Genomic DNA, 21,154 nt, shown 5'->3' with positions numbered 1-21,154 from the left:
ACCGTGACAGGAAGGTTACAGAAGGTGAGCCCTAAGGTTGCACTACACCACCCAGCAACAACCCGGCTTGCGCTATTCTGTTTGTCTGTCTTGTCCTCATTCTGTGTACCGCTCTGTCTAAGTTAGGGACTATCACTGTGGTTTTCTGCAGCACCTTTTTTTTATTTATTTTTTTTATTTTGTAAGGGATACCATATTCATCTTAGTCACTCACTGGCACCTTATAAAACATAAAAGTCACCAGGCTGAATCATTTTAGCTTCATTACCAGAAACAGGGTCCCAGATACAGTTGTATATCCATGGGTCTGAGTACTGATCACAAAATACTAATTTTATTATAATAATATTAACAATTAAAAAAATATATATACACATACACTATGGCTACATGGGTAGCTTTAACAGTATTTATTAGTGATATTGCATCACTTTTACTATGTTACTGCAAAGCTGCAATTCTGAGTTGAGCCAAGCAGGAAAGTATCTACCCATAAACTTATTTAGCAACATATTGTGAAATGGCAACTGTCAAACAATAGTACATGCAAGCTTGATTGTGCCCTACAGATTTAACCTCATACCCCAAATTTGTATGAAGGAGTGATGTGAATGTGAATATGAATTCTCATCTTCTCATGAGTACTCAGAGAATATTCTTGTTTTGATTTGATTAAAAAAATACCTGAGGCCCCCTTCACACGTCCGTGTCAGTTTTTACTGTCAGGAAATCCTGATCAGGAGGCCTTAAATGTCATCAGGATAGTATCAGGATTTCCTGACAGTAATCCGTTTTTACCTTCAGGAAACCATCAGGAAACCATCAGGAAAAACCTTCAGGATTTCCTGATGGAAGAAGTAAAAATAGGACATGATGGGAGATGTAGTTCTGCAAACTGGATGTCCACAGCTTGCGGAAGTACAACTCCCATCATGCCCGTCTGACAGGTCATGATGGAGTTGTACTTCTGCAGCCTGTGGCCATCCAGGTTGCAGAAGTACAACTCCCATCATGACCTGTCAGCAGGGCATGATGGGGGTTATACTTCTGCAAGCTGTGACCATCCAGTTTGCAGAACTACATCTCCCATCATGACCTGTCAGATGGGCATGATGGGAGTTGTACTTCTGCAGCCTGTGGCCATCTAGGTTGCAGAAGTATAACCCCCAACATGCCCTGCTGACAGGACATGGGTGGGAGTTTTACGTCTTTGGGGGGGGGGGAGGAGAGCGAGAGCAGTGATCTCACCTGTCCTGGTCTTCTGCTGGGCTGCTGGGTGAGCGATCGGGCGAGCGACAAGGCGGGGCGGCCGAGATTCGGGGGCCGCCGATGCTGGCGGTTGGGGGCGGTCCGGTAGGGGGGGGGGGTGTCGGGGGGTCGTCAACCTGAAGTCGGGGGGGGGGGGGTTTCCGTCGGTTGTCGCCAAGCGAGGGGGCCGGGCGGGGGCCGCCAACCTGAGGGCAGGTGCGGCGGCAGCAGCAGGACCGGTGCACTCCAGGGACGCGCGGCACCAGGGAGCAGGAGGACGGAAGAGTCGGGTGCAGGGTGAGTTGTGGGGGAGAGGGGTATAGGCGGTGGGGGTGAGAAGGCAATCCGGAATCACGGCCACTTTCCTGATGTACATCAGGAAAGTGCCCGTGATTCCGGCGCTCCCATAGACTTCTATGGGGGCGTCCGGGCCGGAATTCCGGACAAAATAGGACATGTCCTATTTTTTCCGGATCATTTTTCCGGAACGGACGCCCTTCCGGAGAAATCCGGAAGGGTGTCCGTGCCTAATTAAAGTGTATGGGTCCGAAAAACCGTCCGGATTTCCTGATAGGAAATCCGGGTGGTTTTTCCGGACGTGTGAAGGGGGCCTGATCTATTCCTTATTTAGTATATTTTCACAACATACAATACATAGAAAAAAAGAAAGTAAAATAAGAGTAAAAGTGATGGAATTCCAAACAGAGCCTGCGCCACTTATGCCCCTTGAAATTCTTCTTATCTCATTGAGTGGGATGCCTTGTGCACCTCTACTCTCTGCCCAAAGAATTGATATGTCAATTCTTTGGGCGGAGAGCGGCGGTGCGTGAGTATCTTCTGAAGATGTCCCTAAATTTTATATACCTTAATTCCTCAAAGTAAGCTCTACTCTGAAAAAAAGCCCTAGCTTGATTTTGCAGGTTTTTTTTTTTTTTTGGAGTAGGCTTGAAATAAAAGCATACCATAGCTCCCAACTTTCCTGGACAAGTGCCGTGCTACCTCCTGCACAGCAGGGCAAATCTACTCACCTGCTTTTAAGGGAGAAGTCTGGCGAAAATTTTTATCAAAGTATTTTACTGTCCCCCAAAAGTTATACAAATCACCAATATACATTTATTACAGGAAATGCTTATAAAGTGTTTTTTCCCTGCACTTACTACTGCATCAAGGCTTCACTTCCTGGATAAAATGGTGATGTCACGACCCAACTCCCAGAGCTGTACGGGCTGTAGTTGCTGGAGAGGATGATGGCAGAGGGATGCTCAGTGTCCCCCCAGTGCCCTGTGTCCCTCAGTGTCCCCCTGCCATCATCCTCTCCAGCAGCCACAGCCCGCACAGCTCTGGGAGTCAGGTCGTGACATCACCATTTTGTCCAGGAAGTAAAGCCTTGATGCAGTAGTAAGTACAGGGGAAAAAAACCACTTTATGTACATTTCCCGTGATAAGTGTATATTGGTAATTTGTAAAGCTTTTGGTGGAAAATACAATACTTTAATAAACATTTCCGCTGGACTTCTCCTTTAAAGGAGTATTCTGCTCAGGTAAAATACATGTTGACTCATCTCCCCTCCTGGAGACTAACAATTTGTTTCAATCTTGTTCCCCAAGTTATAAGCCGACTTTGTGCTTTAGACACAGCATGTGTACTTCTCTCTCTCCGTCTCTCTGTAAACACAGCTAATTAGCGTCCCGAGATGCCTGTATCTGCACTGTGTAATGCTGGGACGGTTAATCACAGTGAGGACATCAGCAACTTGACCTCATTTTAACCCTGCAGAATCAGCCAGCAAGGGAGCTGTAAGAAAGGAGACAGAGAGAACAGCTTACACACAGTTTCCTGTGTCTTCAACACAAAGTAGCAGATTAAAACTGGGGGTAGGAGAAAAGATGATGACAAGTATGGAAGGAATTTTTGGTCTCCAGAAAGGGGGGGGGGGTGAGTTAACATGTACTTTTCTATGAAATTACACAGATTGGAATATTTATAAGCATCACAATAACAAGTCATCTTGTATCATTAATCATTAAGAATAGATGAATGACTTTTTTTTTTTTTTTACTTTTATTTACATTTTTTACAATATATATCCCATTACAATACTTACATAATCTTAAAAAGAAGAAGGAGTAACAACAATAATTCAAAAAGACACCAAAATAACCATATCTCTCTTAACTTCACAAAAATACCACCTTACCCCATCCCACCCCCCACCCTACATTGTCCGCCTTGGGGAAAGCAAAAAGGAAATAGGGGTTAGGAAAGAAAAAGAAAAAAGAAGATGACTGACTTTAACATACAGTAGGTGATTCCTTACCACAATGACTTTTGCCACATTTTTATAATCTTTCATCTGAACACCTATGGGGAAGATATAAGGATGAAGGTTTAAATGTAAATCTAGCTTTTGTGAAGTAAATAAATAACATTAGAACACTAACACATCTTATAATTCAAAATATCTAAGGATCAATAAAAAGCTTTTTTAGACTGGGTTCACGCACAGTATATTTCAGGCAGTATTTGGTCCTCATGTCAGGTCCTCATAGCAACCAAAACAGGAGTGGATTAAAAACACAGAAAGGCTATGTCCACATAATGTTGAAACTGCTATTATTTCAATACAACGGCCATTGTTTTAAAAATAACAGCAAATATTTGCCATTAAATGGCGGCCATCCACTTAATTACAACATTATGTGATCATAGCCTTTCTGTGCTTTTAATCCACTCCTGGTTTTGGTTGATATGAGGACCTGACATGAGGACCAAATACTGCCTGAAATATACTGTGTGTGAACCCAGCCTCACACTGTATTTTTCTTGAGATGTTATTTTCCACTCCTCAGAAGTTAGTCATATATGGTTAGTTTCTTAGTCTTATTAACTCAAGGTGCACAGAAGATTTTGGGCCAGAATGTATCCTCGCAGTGCGTACAGAAAAATTGTGAGCAGTGTGTAGCAGCAGCACAAACAAAGAATTTACGATACCTAAAAAGTTTAGAGTGCAAAGCAAAGTATTTTACAGCCACACCCTACTCATACAATAGCCGGGAAATGGGTACCAGTACACTGCAATAGGACCTACCATTCTCAAGATATCTGGAAAAAAAACTCTTGCAGATTGTGTACTTGATTAGCCAGTTACCATGATACAATTTTACTGGAGTAGCACAGCCTGTATCTACAGTCGCTACTACAGTATGGACTACAGTCACATTATTAGAATGCAGGCTCTGTCTTACAAGCTGCAGTCACGTTATCAGAGGTGCAGGGGTCTGTCTTACAGTCTATAGTGACTTTGTTGGATGTGCAGGGTGTCTCATAGGCTGTAGTCACATTATTAGAGATGCAGTATCTGTCTTACAGGCTGTAGTCATATTATTGGAGGTGCAGGGTCTGTCTCTCAAGCTGCAGTCACATTATTAGAGATGCAGGATCTGTCTCATAGGCAGCAGTCACATTATTAGAGGTGCAGGGTCTGTCTCACAGGCTGCAGTCACATTCTTGGAGGAGCACAGTCTGTCTCACAGGCTGCATCCACAAATGCCTCTGCTTTATTCCCACATTGAGTACTGAGTAAAGGGTCTGAATAGTTATGTTAATGTATATTTTAGTTTTTCCTTTTCAAAAATGTCTGACATTATGTTTTCACTTTGTCATTATGGGGCATTGAGTGAAGTATAATAGGGTAGGCCTTGAATTTGGTATATTTTAGAACAAGGCTGCAATACAACAAAATGTGAAAAAAAGAGAAAGGGTCTTAAAGAGTCACTGTTGTTAGATTTTTTTTTTTTTTGCAGAAATCAATAGTCCAGGCGATTTTAAGAAACGCTGTTAATGGGTTTATAAGGCAAATATGCCATTATCTGCATTTAAAAAGTCTTTCCCCAGGTCCCCCGCCCCTCTTATCCACTACTCAGAATCAGGAAATCTCGACTGTTTTACATCAGTCGGATCCTGCCTGTGCTATGGAGAGGGGAGGGGGGAGGAGGAAGATTAGTCTGCGGCAGAGAGCAGAGAACAAAGGATTACTCCACAGGGAGCCGCTGAAAGACCCTATTCAGAGGTCAGAAAGGTCAGTGGAGAGAGCCTGGTGTAGTTGTAAATTACACTTTGTTGTCCTGTTTTGGTGCCTCATCTCTCCCCTCTCCATAGAGAACAATGAAGACAGGTGGGAGAGGTTCAAACTGCTTTTTCATGATAAAATGCATTTTTCGGCTAATAAACCCCAAATACAAAGTTTCTTAAAATTGCCTGTACTATGAATTTTTGCAAAAATTGTTTTAATGACAGTGACACTTTAAAGTGTCACTGTCATTCCAAAAATATTTGACATATCATAGAGACATTTCAAAAGTTTTGTTCAGACCTGTACCGTTCGGGAGGAAGTGCAGGGAGTGGACCACGCTGCAGGGTGTCCTCTCCCTCTCAAAGTTAGAAAAGAGAGTCAGGCTCTATAGAGCGCCATTAAAAGTCCGACTTTTTTTTCTAACTCAGAGCAGAAAGTGGACACGCTACAGCGCATCTTCTCCCGACTCGTTCTCCCGATCAGCACTGGTCTGAACACCGAGACAGATCAAAACTTTTGTCGATATGACATGTCAATTTTTTTTGTAACGACAGTGACACTTTAAGGTTGTACTATTTTTCTTCCCTATGTATCCTGATTTTCTCTCAGAATTGTGACTCTGCTGGTGCCATGCAGCAGTACAGACTTGTTCCCAAAATACCTCTTGCTTGAATTTGAAGTGAAAATAAACTTCCAGTACTTATGGGACAAATTGACTGTGATTTAACTGAGCATGAGTGGGCCAACCTAGTGGATGCTTGGTGGGCTGTTACCAAAGGCAAATGGTTGTGAAACTAAGTAGCACATGGGAGATTAGCGAGCCTATATATCTTAAATGATATATTTTAAGAAATACTTGTAAATTTGAAATATGTTTCTGTTAACATAATGCATCACTATAGATCATCATTAGTTTTCTTTGTGACACCACTCCTTTAACGCTTATACATAAATTATATTGTATAATTTTCCTTAAAATATAGGTTCACTGCCTTTGATATGTTCAATATGGCATTTAAAATTATTTTTCTGCTCTTTCACCACAGATCACTTTGCGAGCACATAAAATTAGCAGTTTGTGTTGTTAATGAGTAACAGCATATTAAATAGCTAGGACCATGTTCTGTAAAAGTGGGCACTTATTGGTCTAATGCACTTTGTGATATGTGTGATATGTGGAGCCTATAGGATTCTATAGGCCCATACAAGAAAAAAAAACTTAGCCTTTTCTATTGCATGTCATATTATTGAGTTATATAGTGTGAAATGGAGAACTAGCAATTATTGAAGGGTCATGCTGAACTTGGTCCCTTTATTGCTCCTGGCCTCTATTGTTGCATCAGGAAAAGACATGATTCATGTGTAGAGAATGTGAAACAGCCAACATACAGGTGCTTTGTTGGTGGAACCATAACATCACCCAGTAGCGTAATTTGGTGGGGGCAGAGGGGGCGGCCGCACAGGCAGGGGGCCCACTGAAGATTTCGCCAGTTAATTCTGTCCGCAAAAGCTATTGCTTTTGAAGACAGACTTAACAAATATCTATTGGCTGTAGGTGGCCCCTGGCCAGCAATCAGTGCTCCTGGGGGCCCACACGGCTACCGAATGTTGTGTATGACCATTTAGCTGTATACGCTTGTATGCGAGGAGAACATACAGGTGAATGCAGCAGGGTGATTGACAAGGCGAGGAGAGCATTGGCTTTCCACCCTGCCAATCACAAGAGGCCGTTCCCTCCCTTAGAGTGATGTAACTCATGCGCTCAGAGAGCAGGGAAACAGAGGGCACAGAAGGCCTAACTACTATATGGATGCAGAGAGAAGCTGAACTTCAACATGAAGGTACAGAGGGGCCTGACTACTATATGGGGGTGCACAGGGAGGGTCTATCTTCTATATGGAGAAACAGGGGGGGATAATCTACTATATTAGGGTATAGATGGTGGCCTTTTTACTATATGAGAGCATACAGGGACCCTGTGAACTATATGAGGGCTAAAATTGGGTCTAAATACTACATGGAGGCATATGTTGTCTGCTCTCATATACCCTGTACACCATGCTTATTGGGGCTGATTTCTCCTACATTTTTAATGTATTGTCATGTATTGTTTCTATGAATTAATAAAGTAATTATTCCATTTAGTTTGTCTTTTTTGTATATAGGTTATTTAGTATAGTTGCCCTAAACTGCATGGGACTATTTATTGTTATTACCCAGTATTTGTACTATACATTTACTCCATTGGTACCGCAGGTATGCCCTTTAGTGGAACTGGGCTGCACTACCACATCAAATCTTTTGTGGAGAGTGGCGCCATTTCTGGGAATGCTCGATAACCCCTTTTTTATATGGTTATACACGTGAAAGTCTTTTCCACTGTTCTCAGTCCCTGTTCACTATGAATAATGTAGTAGAAAATACCCTTTATTATTTGGAAAGCATTGTCATTTACTGAGGTTCCCTATGGGTTGGGGGCCCACTCAGAATCACTCGCCCCCCCTAGGCTGAACCCCTAGCTATGCCCCTGACAACACCATAACTTAGGGTCCTTTTACGTTTTTGACTTTATGTGTAAATGTATTTTTTTTCCCAACTTTTAGCATTTTTCAGGTCAGTGTTTTTACCTAAGCATGGTCTTCATTGCTGAACACCACAATCTTGGAGTTTAATAAATCCCCTGTGGGCCAGACTGTGTTCTGTTCCGGGGGTGGCACCAGGAGATGGTTAAAGCGAATGTACCACCATTCACATTTGCTTCAAGTGTTGCACTTGAATAGAATGGTGCCGATGCAGAGAAGCCGGTGCCATGGTCCTTTTTTAGAATCAATGGAGCCTCATCATAGAGGGGTGGGGATTTCCTCCCACTGGAGGTGGGCCGTCCTGCCTCCAGTGCTTCAGCCTGGGCAGGCAGGGCTGTATTAACAGCTTCTGCTGCCCTAGGCACTAAACCTGGAGACGCCCCATTTACACGCACCTATTGGCGATACCAGACCTGACCAATATCACCATACCCCCCACCCCCCTGGAAAAGACACCAGATTTACTGGCAAGTCTGACTGGGAGGAGGAAAACTAAAAAAATAAAAACAAAAAAATTAGTTTTTTTTGTCCCCCTGCTCCCTGGTGCTGCCCCCCTGCAAGATGCTGCCCTAGGCACCAGACCACGGGTGCCTTGTGGTAAATACGGCCCTGTGGGTAGGTGCTTGGTAATGTAAGAACTGGGCCATGGTTCAACAAAAAGGACTGTGGAACTGGCTTCCCCGCGCTGGCGCTGTTCTATTAATGTACAACACTTAAAGCAAATGTACTTTGTGGTACATACACTTTAAGACCCCCAGTCTTCTCCCTGTCTTCTTGTAATCAGCGGCTGGGCAGGGACACTGCTTCAGCTGCTGATTGGCTGAGAGGACACTTGTGCAGTGTCTTCTCAGCCAATCAGCGGCTGCAGCATTATCCTGGCTGCAGCCACTGATTTGTTGTTGAAAGGTTAGAGGAGCCAGAGCACAGCACACTTCTAGCTCACTGTGCCAGGCTCTGGTGAAGAATGAAGACGCCAGTAGTGAGTATACAGTTCCTCCCCCCAGCACTGCACCCATCCCAGCAAGGAAGGGGGGCATCTAACCCCCTTCCTTGCTGGAATGGGTATAGTGCCATGCAACCTCACTTAACCCCCTGAGGGCCACATTTAGTAAGGTGCAGAACACCTGTCAAAATCATGGGTGTTCTGCTCCCTATTTTAGTGTTTTTTTCTTTTTGTTTTTCAAATATGGGTATCCAGAGGATTGCAGTGGATTCGGTGGGCTACGTTGATGAGCAGTGTTGTGTTTTGTTTTTTTTTTCGTAATAAAATGGTCAACAAGGGGTGTTTATTTTTTTAATAAAACACTTTTCTCAATTGTGTTGTGTCTTTATTTCTTTTTTTTTTTTTTTACAGGCTTAGTAGTGGAAGCTGTCTGATAGACGGCATCAATTACTAAGTCGGGCCCTGGTGTAATGGCTAACACTAACCAACCCATTATTCCCCTACTACCCCCCACACCAGTGGTACTTGGAGGAGCCACGTACCAGTAGTCCTGGAGCATCAAAATTGGTGCTTCCGGACAGGGCGGTGGCAGATTGCTATTTTTAGGCTGGGGAGGGCCTAAAGAAATCGCCCAAAGGCCCTCAAAAATCTGCAGCTGACCCTGCACCTCAGTTTTGTATATGTACAGTATTTTATATATGAATTTGTGGGTGAAATTTATGGACAACGTAAGGTTCACACTACAGTGATATATCATGAAAGTAGGGCATTTAGGTAGACTCATGCAATGGTTATTTTCTCATCTGAAACAATTTATTGAAACAAACGTCAACAACAGTGGTGGGTATACTCCAACAAAATGTCTATGTCTCAATAACTTGTCATGTGTCCTTGAGCATTAATTACAGCTTGACAACAACATGTCATACTGTTCACAAGTTGACTTATTGTCTGCTGAGGCATGGCGACAATGGTCATTGAGGTTCTGGGGTACAGAGTTATAAGCCTCTGCATGGCAACTTGGCTGATCACAGGTTTTCTATGGGATTCAGGTCTGGAGAAAGTGCAGGTCACTTTATTTGTGGTATCCCAGTCTACAGCAGCCATTCCCTAATGATACCACCTTGGTGAGCTGGAGGCAATGTCATCCATGAAGATGAAATGATGCCTGTGTTGTTCATGCAGAGGCACAACGACTGCATTAATAATGTTATGTTATTCAAGTAGTATGGGCATATCACTGTACCAGTCACACCTGCCCATCCTGTAACACCACCACCACCAACAAGCACCACCAAAGGCAACAGTGGCTGATGCTCAGCACTCTCTTTTCAGCTCTCCTTGAATACACTTTTATCAGTAAACAGCACTGAGGCCCAGCACTGAGGAGCCCCCCCCCCCCCCCCCCCAAGTGCTTGTATATACTATCTGTGTGACTGCTATAACTAGCAAATTACCTGCTAGTGGCTGCACAACACTGCTGCTGTTCAGAGATAGAAATGGTTTTGAAAACGTCAGTTGCTTTAGTTTCCTGTGATCTTTTATGTAATTCTTCATTTCCTGGTTAAAAAATCATAGGGTATTAATGAACATGTTAAATGGGATTACAAAAATGATATATCATGCATGATTAAATAACTGGTTTATATTAAAATTATTCTACCTATTCTTTCGGAACTCTCAATAGAAAAGTGGATTACAACAAATAGTATTAAAAGGGAGTTTCTAGGAATGCAAAATTGAGAATCTTAAGAATAGACTTTCAATATGAGATTAGTGGGGGGGTTGATTTTCAGTGCCCTCTTTTCAACATTTATCTTTACTGTTAACCAGGTTGTGTCCCTTTTGTAGTGGTTGTGCCTGGTAATGCAGCTCGGTCCCATCTCATTGCTGTGGACGTATACATGTCAACAGCAAGATTTCATAAAAAATCTTTGAAAATCTAGGATGTAATATTGGTGACACAGGCTTATAGTGATGTGACTAAGGCTGGAAGCCATGCCGCTACAAAGTGTTATTTTATTTATGTAAGAAATGGGAATTGTTCCTCATTGCATATAGATATACGATGAGTCCCATAAATTAACAGTATATGCTCTAAAATGCACCAAACATATGGTCCACTGAACTCAGTGTACCTTTCAAGGGTGCCAGTATATCGAAGCATACCCCAAATGTAAGCTTTTAATCAAGTGTGAACAAATTGGGTTAGCGCGTTCATGCAAATACCATACAATTATGCTCTGTAAGCATGAGCTGTGAATGGAGAAAGCCACTGATAATAGCCGATACAGAGAGATTGCCATTACTAACAGTGGCATGAAACAGTACTGTGCTGTGTCATTAATGGTCTACGGGTCCGATCAACTCCTTGTATACTGGTAATATGGGTTATATTGGTCTTAGTATACTGGATTTGGTCAGTACCAGTATAGTGGTAATGGCAGTGATCATGGTGTGTTAGTATTATGAGCCCCTTTCATGCTGGTATTATTGGTAATATTGGTCTCGGCATACAGGATTTGGTCAGTAGCAGTGTTATGGAAATATGTATGAAGATATTTGCTTCTCGATTAGTAGCATAAGCTGGGTCGACACAATGTTTTTGCAATCCGTTTTTGCAATCCATTTTTTTTTTTGGCAAAAAATGTAAGAAAAACTATGAAAAAACTTGCATTTGTGTGCATCCGTTTTGATCTATTTTTTCATTGACTTCCATTATAAAAAAAAACGAATGTGGTTGACTACGTTTTTGTGTACATTATAAAATAAGGGTCTGTTTTAATCCGTTTTTTTTATAATGTAAGTCAATGGAAAAACAGATCAAAATGGATGCACACAAATGCATGTTTTTTTTAATAGTTTTTCATCCCTTTTTTGTAAAAAAAGGGATAAAAAATAAGATTGCAAAAATGGAGTGTGAACAAAGCCATAATTGGGTAGCTATGACAATTATTAGAGATAAAGAGGATTACCATGCAAACTGCAGTAAAATGTTTTTACCAAAAAATTGCATAATTGCATAATATATGCATTTATTTTGGTGATTTTGAAAAAAAATATCACCCTGCCTTAAAGAGGTACTCTAGCAAAAAAAATATTCAAATCTACTGGTGCCAGCGATTTGTAATTTACTTATATTTAAAACTCTCCAGTACTTATCAGCTGCTATATGTCCTGCAGGAAGTGATATTCTTTTCAGTCTGCCACGGTGCTGATATCTCTGTCTGTGACAGGAACCATCCAGAGCAGTAGGAAATCCCCATAAAAAAAAACTCTCCTGCTCTCCAGAAAGAAAACACTGCTTATTGCAGAACATACAGCAACTTATAAGTACTGGAAGAATGGAGATTTTAAAAGTTAATTGCAAATCTCTGACCCAAGTTGATTTGAAATATTTTTTTTTTACTTTTTTTTTTTTATAAGACTACCTTACAGGCAACATCTTTCTCTTATAGCAGCAGTAAAGTGACAATAGTTTCCCCTGCTATCTAGTAGATTGAAGCCTGGTTACTGGCTGCTTGTAGAACTAAAACTGCTGGAAAAAAAATACTGCCAAAAAAAAAAAAAAAAAAAAATTGTTTCCCATAAATAAGTTAAATGAGTTAAAAAAAAACCCTAGTTTACGAAAGTGTTTCATTAAGATGTGGCCGTCTCTATGCACTCCCTCACTCTTACATTTACTGTCAGCATAGAAATAAGGGTATAAGAATAGTGAGTCTCTTGTCGATTGATGTGTCATAATAAATAAACCTGTTTAGGCTTGGTTCACATCTGCCTCATGAGTTCCATTGTTTCACACTGTCATTGGAAAAGGACAATTATAAAACAGCATCTGCAAATCTTATCCATGCTGGGTACAAACAACGCTTGACGGACCTGACTGACTTTATTGGGGTCTATTGGTTTCTGCCATCTTACTGGAAAAATCCTTTTTTTTAATAGAACCTATGACAGAGGCTACTAATATTACCTCCACCACAGGTGTAAACGCACCCTTAGGCTATGTTCACACTACGTAAATCTACGGCCGTAGTTCTCGCCGCAGAACTACAGCTGTAGATTTGCCGGGTGGAACATAGCATTAATTGCTATGTAATCCCGGCCGGAGCGTACACACATCGTATACGCTCCTGCCGGTTCCCATACGCCGCCGCAAACAACTGACAGGTCCATTATTTGCGGACGGAATTCAATGAATTCCGCCCGCAGAAGGACCTGTTAGTTCACACAGTGAAGTGAGCGGCTCCGGCTGCTCGCTTCACTCTGTGCTATGGGAAGCTCTGATGCTGGTGTGCGCTAATGCGCCCGCATCAGAGCTTCGCGGAGAAAAGATCATCCGGCCGGTACTTAAGTACCGGCCATGATGATCTGGGCTGTGACCGGCTGTTCCGTGACCTGGCCGGGGTCACGGAACGGGCGGATGTTCACGTAGTGTGAACATAGCCTTATGCTGGGTTTACACGGAACGATAATTCGCCCAATCGAACGATTAACGGTTTTGAAGCAACGATTTTATTTTTATAACGATCAGCATTTAGGCAGAGAAAAATCGTTAGAAGATTCGTAAGAAAAATCGTTATTGCGATCATTTTTAAGATCGCTTAAGCCCATCTTTTACATAGGGTGAATCTTTGAAAGACTGTTTACACGAAGCGATCTGCGAATATTTAGTGAACGATGGACGACGATTTGAGAACATGTTGAGAGATCAAAATGAACGATTTTTCGCTCATCGCTTGATTGTTTGCTGTGTTTACACGGAACGATTATCGCTCAATTGCGATCGTTATAGCGAAAATTCGTTATTCGAAAATATAGCGTTATAGCGCTAATCGTTCTGTGTGAACCCAGCATTATGGTGCGTTTACACAGAAAGATTATCTGACAGATTATCTGCCAAAGATTTGAAGCCAAAACCAGGAACAGACTTTAAACAGAGATCAGGTCATAAAGGAAAGTCTGAGATTTCACCTCTTTTCAAATCCACTCCTGGTTTTGGCTTCAAATCTTTGGCAGATAATCTGTCAGATAATCTTTCTGTGTAAACGTACCATTAGGCTCATTAACACATGCATATTACAGGTGTGGTGTACATGACAGGTGTCACATTGCTGATGTGCTCAGTTAGAAGTCTTACAGGCGTCTTTTATCAGCTCTATTTGAGACAACACAACAGTGTAACTGTTTTCTTTCAATTCACTTAAGAATTATTACAGTGAGTGAATACAATGTGAATATTTGACAGTTTGTAAATAAGGCACACTAGTCTTGGCATGTTTCTTTAGTAAGATCTCATTGACTGTAGCCCGATACTCCTAGAAGAATGGCTGATTCCTCTGTTCTGTGGACTTCATCCAAGTGATTGTTTACCTACGGAGGAGATGGTGGGAGTGGGAGGAATTCGAATTAACTAGAAAATGTTTTTGCAGCAATGAAGTGGAAAGTATATAAACAATTCTGTATTACAAATATAGTTAGGCTTACTCCCCTTGATGTGAATTATTTACAGACGTACACATTTTTAAAAAGCTTTGCTTATTTAAATGGGCACTGTCATTAAATTTAACCTTTGACATGTCAGAGACACATACAAAAAACAAAAAGTGCAACAGCAACCCACAGATGCAAGCGCTTACCGTACATATTCCCCCCGGTGTACACACAATGAAAACCTGCTCTATAAATATAAAAAAATTAGGATCTTAGCAAACCAGTTGATCAAACAGAGTGTACCATGTCACCACATTAAGGTATCCTCAGAGATTTGGTCCTTGCTCTAGCATTCTCACACTAGCAATCGCCTCTCCTGGGCTAGTGTGGGAATGCTACAGTTAGGACCATGTATCTGAAAACACTCCCAGGGCCCTAGTGACACTGATACCACTTTCCGTTCTGCACCCCTATTTTCAAAATTCCCCACACTTTCTTTTTTGCCAGTGTGATTTGCGCTGCCGAATTCCCATGGTGCAGCGCGCATCACACGTCATAGTCCCGGCCCTCCCTACCCTACCACCTTATCTATATTCCACCCACCTCATTTGCTTTGCCACCCTTATCCTTATCCTAAACAACCCCCCTCCCCTGCATTACCCGGCCCCTTAAACTAGTTACGCTCGCTCCGTAGTGTGCGCATTCACACTGATACTGTGTAATGTATAGTGAGGATTCCACAGTGACAGGGTGAATGTAGCGGAGACACTTGGGGATTACCTACAGGAGAGGCTGGGGATTCCCTTACAGTAGTGCATGCCCGCCAGAAGGGTTGTGATAGGTTGCTGGCGGTCACATACAGTGTAGATTGCTTGGGCAATAGAAGCCGAGCAAGCAACGTTACAGAGCGGGCCAGGCTAGGGGTGGAACTAGAGGCGGGCCAAGGGCAGGCTGAACAGAGGACGATGGCTCGGCCAGCCCTGAAAATGTCACGTGATGATGTGTTGACACGAAATGGCCACCGGGCCTATGGGTCGACACGCCGAAAAAAAAATGTCAAATCCAGCACTTCTGGCAGGGAGCGGGACAGCTGAAGTGGAAGATGACCGGACAGGTAAAAGCACCACATGACAAAGTTATATAAAAAGCTTATCGCTGCACTACCTCTTTAATGTGGTAACATGATACACTCTGTTTGATCAAATGGTTTGCTAAGATCCTCATTTTTTTTATTTATAGAGCAGTTTTTTTGTGTGTACGCCAGGGGGAAGAATGTATGGTAAGCACTTGCATCTGTAGGTTGCTGTTGCAATTTTTGTTTGTCTGTAATTTAGCCACATGTGGAATGCAACCTACAGTGTGAACAGAGGCATAGAGGCACTTTTTTATTTTATATTAGAGACACATGTCAAAAGTTTTGATTGGTCAGGGTCCGGGTGTTTAGACCGCGACTGATCTGGAGAACGAGCTGCAAAGCAGCCAAGAATATTATGTATGCTATTATCTATTATACATCCTATTTAATTCACAATTGTACTTACTAGGGTTGACAGAAAATCTAGTAATTACTGGATTGTCAAAAGCACCAAATTCATAGGCTTGCTCTGAGATTGGACAGTGTTAATTTTTTGCTTTTACACTATTGGGGTACATATGATCATTTTTTTAAATCACTTTTTTTTTCAATTCTTGGGAAAAGAGAATAAACAAAAAGCTGCAATTTTAGATTTTACAGTGTTAGCATATATGTTAATAGTCAAAGCTGACCAACTGGATATAACTATTCATAGGCATGAGTCATGCTGATTTGTATGCTTTTGCAAGTCACCTGTAATGTAGTGAAATCCTCATCACTACCTGTAGTACCAATGTACCAGTGTACAAAGTAAAGATTAACACCCACATTCATAACACCTAGGCAACCTCTGTTAGGAGGTTTTACAAATAGTATCAAATGACAGAATTTTTTTAAGTATACTTCCTTTATCCGTTCCTCATGTCTGGTTGCTGTCATACAATAGGAAGTTCTATTGTTCACAATTCGAAAATTGTATCATTTTGATTACAAAATTATTAATTAATCCTTAATTCTATTATAAATTGTGGGTAGATTCACGTGCCTCTGATTGCAAATCCATCACTGAGTTTGCCACAAAGCCATGGTGACATTGCTCCTTGTTGATTATGTGCCCCGTGTGCAAGGAAACCGACAAAGATTGCAATGGAATTATATGTGGACTTTCAAACTAAGTTCTCCATAATGTAGGGTCCAGCATCACTTCCTCTAACATCCTCATGTAACCCAAGTTCTAGGCATCATTCGCTATTGCTGTAGTAATGCCAATGACTGTAATGAGTGTACGGTGTAAATATTCTCACTTTGATAGCAAAAAGTTAAAATGCATTAGTACAAATTACACTGTAATTCAATGTTATAAAAACACAAAAAAAAACAATGTTTCCATCTGGTGAAGAGATACATTCTTCTGTCTGCCTGTCAATATTTATCAGCTGAAATGTAGTCCTATTCAAAGGAAAAAATGTCAGACAAAACAATAGTGCTGTGGATGCAGATCACTGCTTAGACACTACTTGACTGCCATTGAAAGGTTCTGAAAACAAGTGTAACTAGCTTTAAAATGATACTTGGCTGCCAGAAAAACAATATGCAAAGGCTTCTCAGTATTTCTTTTAAATGCCAGCACTCCTTTCACTTACCATATTTAGGACTTCTGGCTTAAACAGGTGTCCTCTGGGCGCTCTTCGTGTTTCTATCACGCTGCTAAACAGGCACCAAGCAACTCAAACAGTGCAGAACAAATAAAGTTGGGAGGTGTAACATAGCACCTTTTATAACCTTGGTGTAGGTTTTGTTAGGCTCTGTTCATGTCATTTATTTCTTTTTTTCCATCTCTGGTCAGGATAGTATAGTCAGCTGTTTTAGTCTATAGTATAGAAACTCTAATATAAGCCAATGTGAGTCGTCAGGATCAGGGATCAGTTGACCTGTGGAAGTTTGTATTTGATGGACTGAGACGATTTTTTTAAAAAAAATTCTGTTCGAGGCCCCGCACTTTACTTTATTTGGGCCCAATAATGGCTGTAAAATGGGTGTAGGAAGGGGTAGAGGGCTGAAAAAGGAAGCAAAACTGAAGTAAAAAGAGGACATTTGCCCTGCATAAAATGGGGGTGGGGAAAGTACCTAAAATTGTAACATAACATACAAATAAAAGAAATACATAAGGAAATAAATCTATTTAACAAGATTTGCATTTTCAGGGAAATACATAATGCTTGAAAAGAGCTCCCTTTTAACAGTGACTTCCCTTTAGGGGAAACTTTAAATCTTGATACCCTCCCTTTAAGAGCAACTTTGGTACAGTCCCTCTAAGAGCAACTTTGGTACAGTCCCTTAAGGAGTGATTTTGGTGCCAATGTTTTGAGTGACCTATATACTGTCCCTTTAAGAGAAGCTTAGGTATTGTCCCTTTAAAAGAGACTTAGGTACCATCCTCTGAAGAACAGCTTAAGTACCATCCCTTTAAGAGCGATTTGGGTACCGTCCCTTTAAGAGCAACTTGGGTACCGTCCCTTTAAGAGCGGCTTGGGTATCTTCCCTTTAACCCCTTAAGGACAGAGCCTGAAATGGCCTTAAGGACAGAGACAAATTTTATGAATATGACCTGTGTCACTTTATTCATTAATAACTTCGGGATGCTTTTACCTATCTGGCTGATTCTGAGATTGTTTTCTCGTGACATATTGTCCTTCACATTTCTGGTAAATTGGAGTCGATACTTATAACGAATCTTTATGAAAAAAACCAAAATAACGTGAAAAATTGTTAAAAAATGCATTTTTCCAACTTTGAAACTCTTTTGCTTATACAGAAAATCGTTATACCACATAAATTATATATTAAATAGCATTAGCAACATGTCTACTTTATGTTGGCGGCTGTCACGGCCGCGGCGGCTTCCCGCGTTCCGGGTCGCCGCCGCGACCGCCTCCTATCCCATGCAGCCGCCGGGGTCCTTGTGTAGGGACCCGGCGCTGCTGCTAGTTCGGCCCCTGGGGCGCCTCACCTCTCCTCCATTCCTGTCTCGGTCTGTTCCGGCCGGCGCGCGCGTCCCCGCCTCCTAGGGCGCGCGCGAGCCGGCTGTCTCAGATTTAAAGGGCCAGTCCGCCCTTAATTGGTTAGTTGCACCAATCACTCCCCTATAAATCCCAGTATGCCCTGTCCCTTGGGTTGGAGCCTCTACATGCTTCCCATAGCGTTTGGCCCAGCTCCCTGTTGTTCCTGATTCCTGTCCGCTACCTGGTCCCTAGTCCTTGTTCCTGATTCCTGTCCGCTACCTGGTCCCCACTCCTTGTTCCTGGTTCCTGCTTCCCCGTTACACTTTGGTTCCTGTGTTCAGCCTGTCACGTGCGGTCTCACCTACAGACCATTGCCAGTACCATCTCCTGCCTACTGCTCCTGCCACGCCTCGCCTGCCGTCTCTAGCAACCAAGCCAGGGGTAGCGACCTGGGGGTCGCCTGCCGCAGCAAGTCCATCCCGCCTTGCGGCGGGCTCTGGTGAAAACCAGCGGCCCCTTAGACTCCGATCCCTGGTGAGGTTAGTGCCATCGCTAGTGACGGTCCAGTGGATCCACTACTCCAGGCGTTACAGCGGCATTTATTAAACTATCTTAATTTTTTTTTTTGACAATAGAAAGCTTAAAACATTAGCAGCAATTTCCCAAATTTTCTGCAAAATTTCAAAATCAGATATTTTTAGGGACCTGTTCGGGTTTAAAGTGTATTTGAGGGGACTGTGTGTTAGAAAGCCCCACAAAGCACCCCATTTCAGAAACTGCACCCCCCAAACTCTGCAAAAGCACATCCAGAAAGTGTTTTAACCCTTTAGGGGAGTCGCAGAAATTTTCTGTGCAGAGATTTTATTGTAATCCAATATTTTTCATAATTATAAACCCATTACCAGAGAAATGCACCCCAATAATTATTGCCCCGTTGCTGCAGTTTATAGAAATACCCCATATGTGGCCCTATTGCATTGTTTGACGCAACCACAAGCCTCAGATACAAAGGAGCGCCTAGTGAATTTCAATGCCTCCGTTATATTTGGTCATTTTTGACTGTACCACTTCAGGTTGGCAGAGGCTCAAGGCAGAGGTGCCAAAATACTGGAAACCCCCACAAGTGACCCCATTCTGGAAACTACACCCCTCAAGGAATGTAACAAGGGGTGCGGTGAGCATTTGGACCCCACAGGTGCTTCACAGATTTTTAGAACAATGTGGCGTGAAAAAAGAAAAAAAAATTTTTACAATAAAACGTTGTTCTAGCCTTCAATTTTTTTTATTTTCACAAAGGGATACAAGGAAAAAAAATACAAAAAACGTGTATTGCAGTTTCTCCCGAGTACGGAAATACCCCACATGTGGACATAAAGTGCTAAGCGGGCGCAGGACGAGCCTCCAAAGGGAAGGAGCGCCAATTGGCTTTTGGAAGCTGGATTTCACTGGAATGGATTTCATGAGCCATGTCGCATTTACAGAGCCCTCGTGCTGCCAAAACACTGGAAACCCCCCACAAGGGACCCCATTCTGGAAACTACACCCCTCAAGGAATCTAACAAGGGGTGCAGTGAGCATATGGACCCCACTGGTGACGGGCACAAATGTGGAATAATGTGACGTGAAAGTAAAAATATTCATTTTTTTCACTTTCACGGCACAAATGTGGCCGTCATCAAGGGGTCCATACCCTCACTACACCCCTTGTTAGATTCCTTGAGGGGTGTAGTTTCCAGAATGGGGTCACTTGTGGGGGGTTTCCACTGTTTTGGCAGCACAAGGGCTCTGTAAATGCGACGTGGCCCTTGAAATCCATTCCAGTGAAATCCAGCTTCCAAAATCCAAATGGCGCTCCTTACCTTCGGAGGCTTGCCCTGCGCCCACATGGCGCTTTATGTCCACATGTGGGGTATTTACGAACTCGGTAGAAATTGCTCTACACATTTTGTGTGTTTTTTTCTCTTTTAACCCCTTGTGAAAATGAAAAATTCAAAGCTAAACCAACATTATAGTGTAAAAAAATGTAATATTTCATTTTCACGCCACATTGTTCCACATTTGTGCCCGTCACCAGTGGGGTCCATATGCTCACTACACCCCTTGTTACATTTCCTGAGGGGTGTAGTTTCCATAATGGGGTCACTTGTGGGGGGGTTTCACTGCTTTGGCAACACAGGGAGTTTTTAAATGCAACATGGCCCTCGAAATCCATTCTACTCAAATCCAGCCCCAAAAAGCTAAATGGCGCTCCTTCCCATTGGAGGCTTGTCTTGCGGCCGCATAGCGCCTTAGGTCAACATGTGGGGTATTTCCGTACTCGGGGGAAATTTCTCTACATGTTTTGTTCTGTTTCTTCTCTTTTACCCCTTGTGCAAATGAGAAATGTCAAGACTAGATCAACGATGTTGTGTAAAAATAAAATTTTTAACACTAAAACATTGGCCTAGCCGTGAATGTTTCATTTTCACAAGGGTTTAAAAGAGAAAAAAACCACAAAACGTGTAGAGCAGTTTGTCCCGAGTACGGAAATACCCCACATGTGCACATAAAGCGCCATGCGGCCGCAAGACGAGCCTCCAATGGGAAGGTGCACTATTTGGCTTTTGGAGGCTGGATTTGGCTGAAATGGATTTCAAGGGCCATGTTGCATTTACAGAGGCCCTATGCTACCAGGACAGTGGTAAACCGCCACAAGTGACCCCATTTTGGAAACTACACCCTCAAGGAATCTAACAAGGGGTGCAGTGTGCATATGGACCCCACTGGTGACGGGCACAAATAGGGAACAATGTAACGTG

The 21,154-nt window shown here is 42.4% G+C and overlaps 1 protein-coding gene across 1 annotated transcript in view; it reads right to left on the bottom strand.

Moving 5' to 3' along the window:
* The window catches only part of LOC138787253 (uncharacterized), a 50,238-nt gene extending 33,202 nt beyond the window's left edge, over positions 1 to 17,036 (bottom strand). The window contains exons 1-3 of the mRNA XM_069964466.1: positions 16,998 to 17,036; positions 10,304 to 10,406; positions 3,567 to 3,610 (exon numbers count right to left, since the gene is read on the bottom strand). Of these exons, the coding sequence (XP_069820567.1) occupies positions 3,567 to 3,610; positions 10,304 to 10,406; positions 16,998 to 17,000 (150 nt within the window). The 5' untranslated portion in view covers positions 17,001 to 17,036. The remainder of the gene's footprint in view (positions 1 to 3,566; positions 3,611 to 10,303; positions 10,407 to 16,997) is intronic.
* Positions 17,037 to 21,154: the final 4,118 nt, after the last annotated feature.

This window comes from Dendropsophus ebraccatus, chromosome 3 (genome assembly GCF_027789765.1).
Source record: "Dendropsophus ebraccatus isolate aDenEbr1 chromosome 3, aDenEbr1.pat, whole genome shotgun sequence".
Taxonomy (NCBI): domain Eukaryota; kingdom Metazoa; phylum Chordata; class Amphibia; order Anura; family Hylidae; genus Dendropsophus; species Dendropsophus ebraccatus.
The sequence above is the reverse complement of the archived record's forward strand: the minus strand, read 5'-3'. Positions and strand labels throughout refer to the sequence as shown.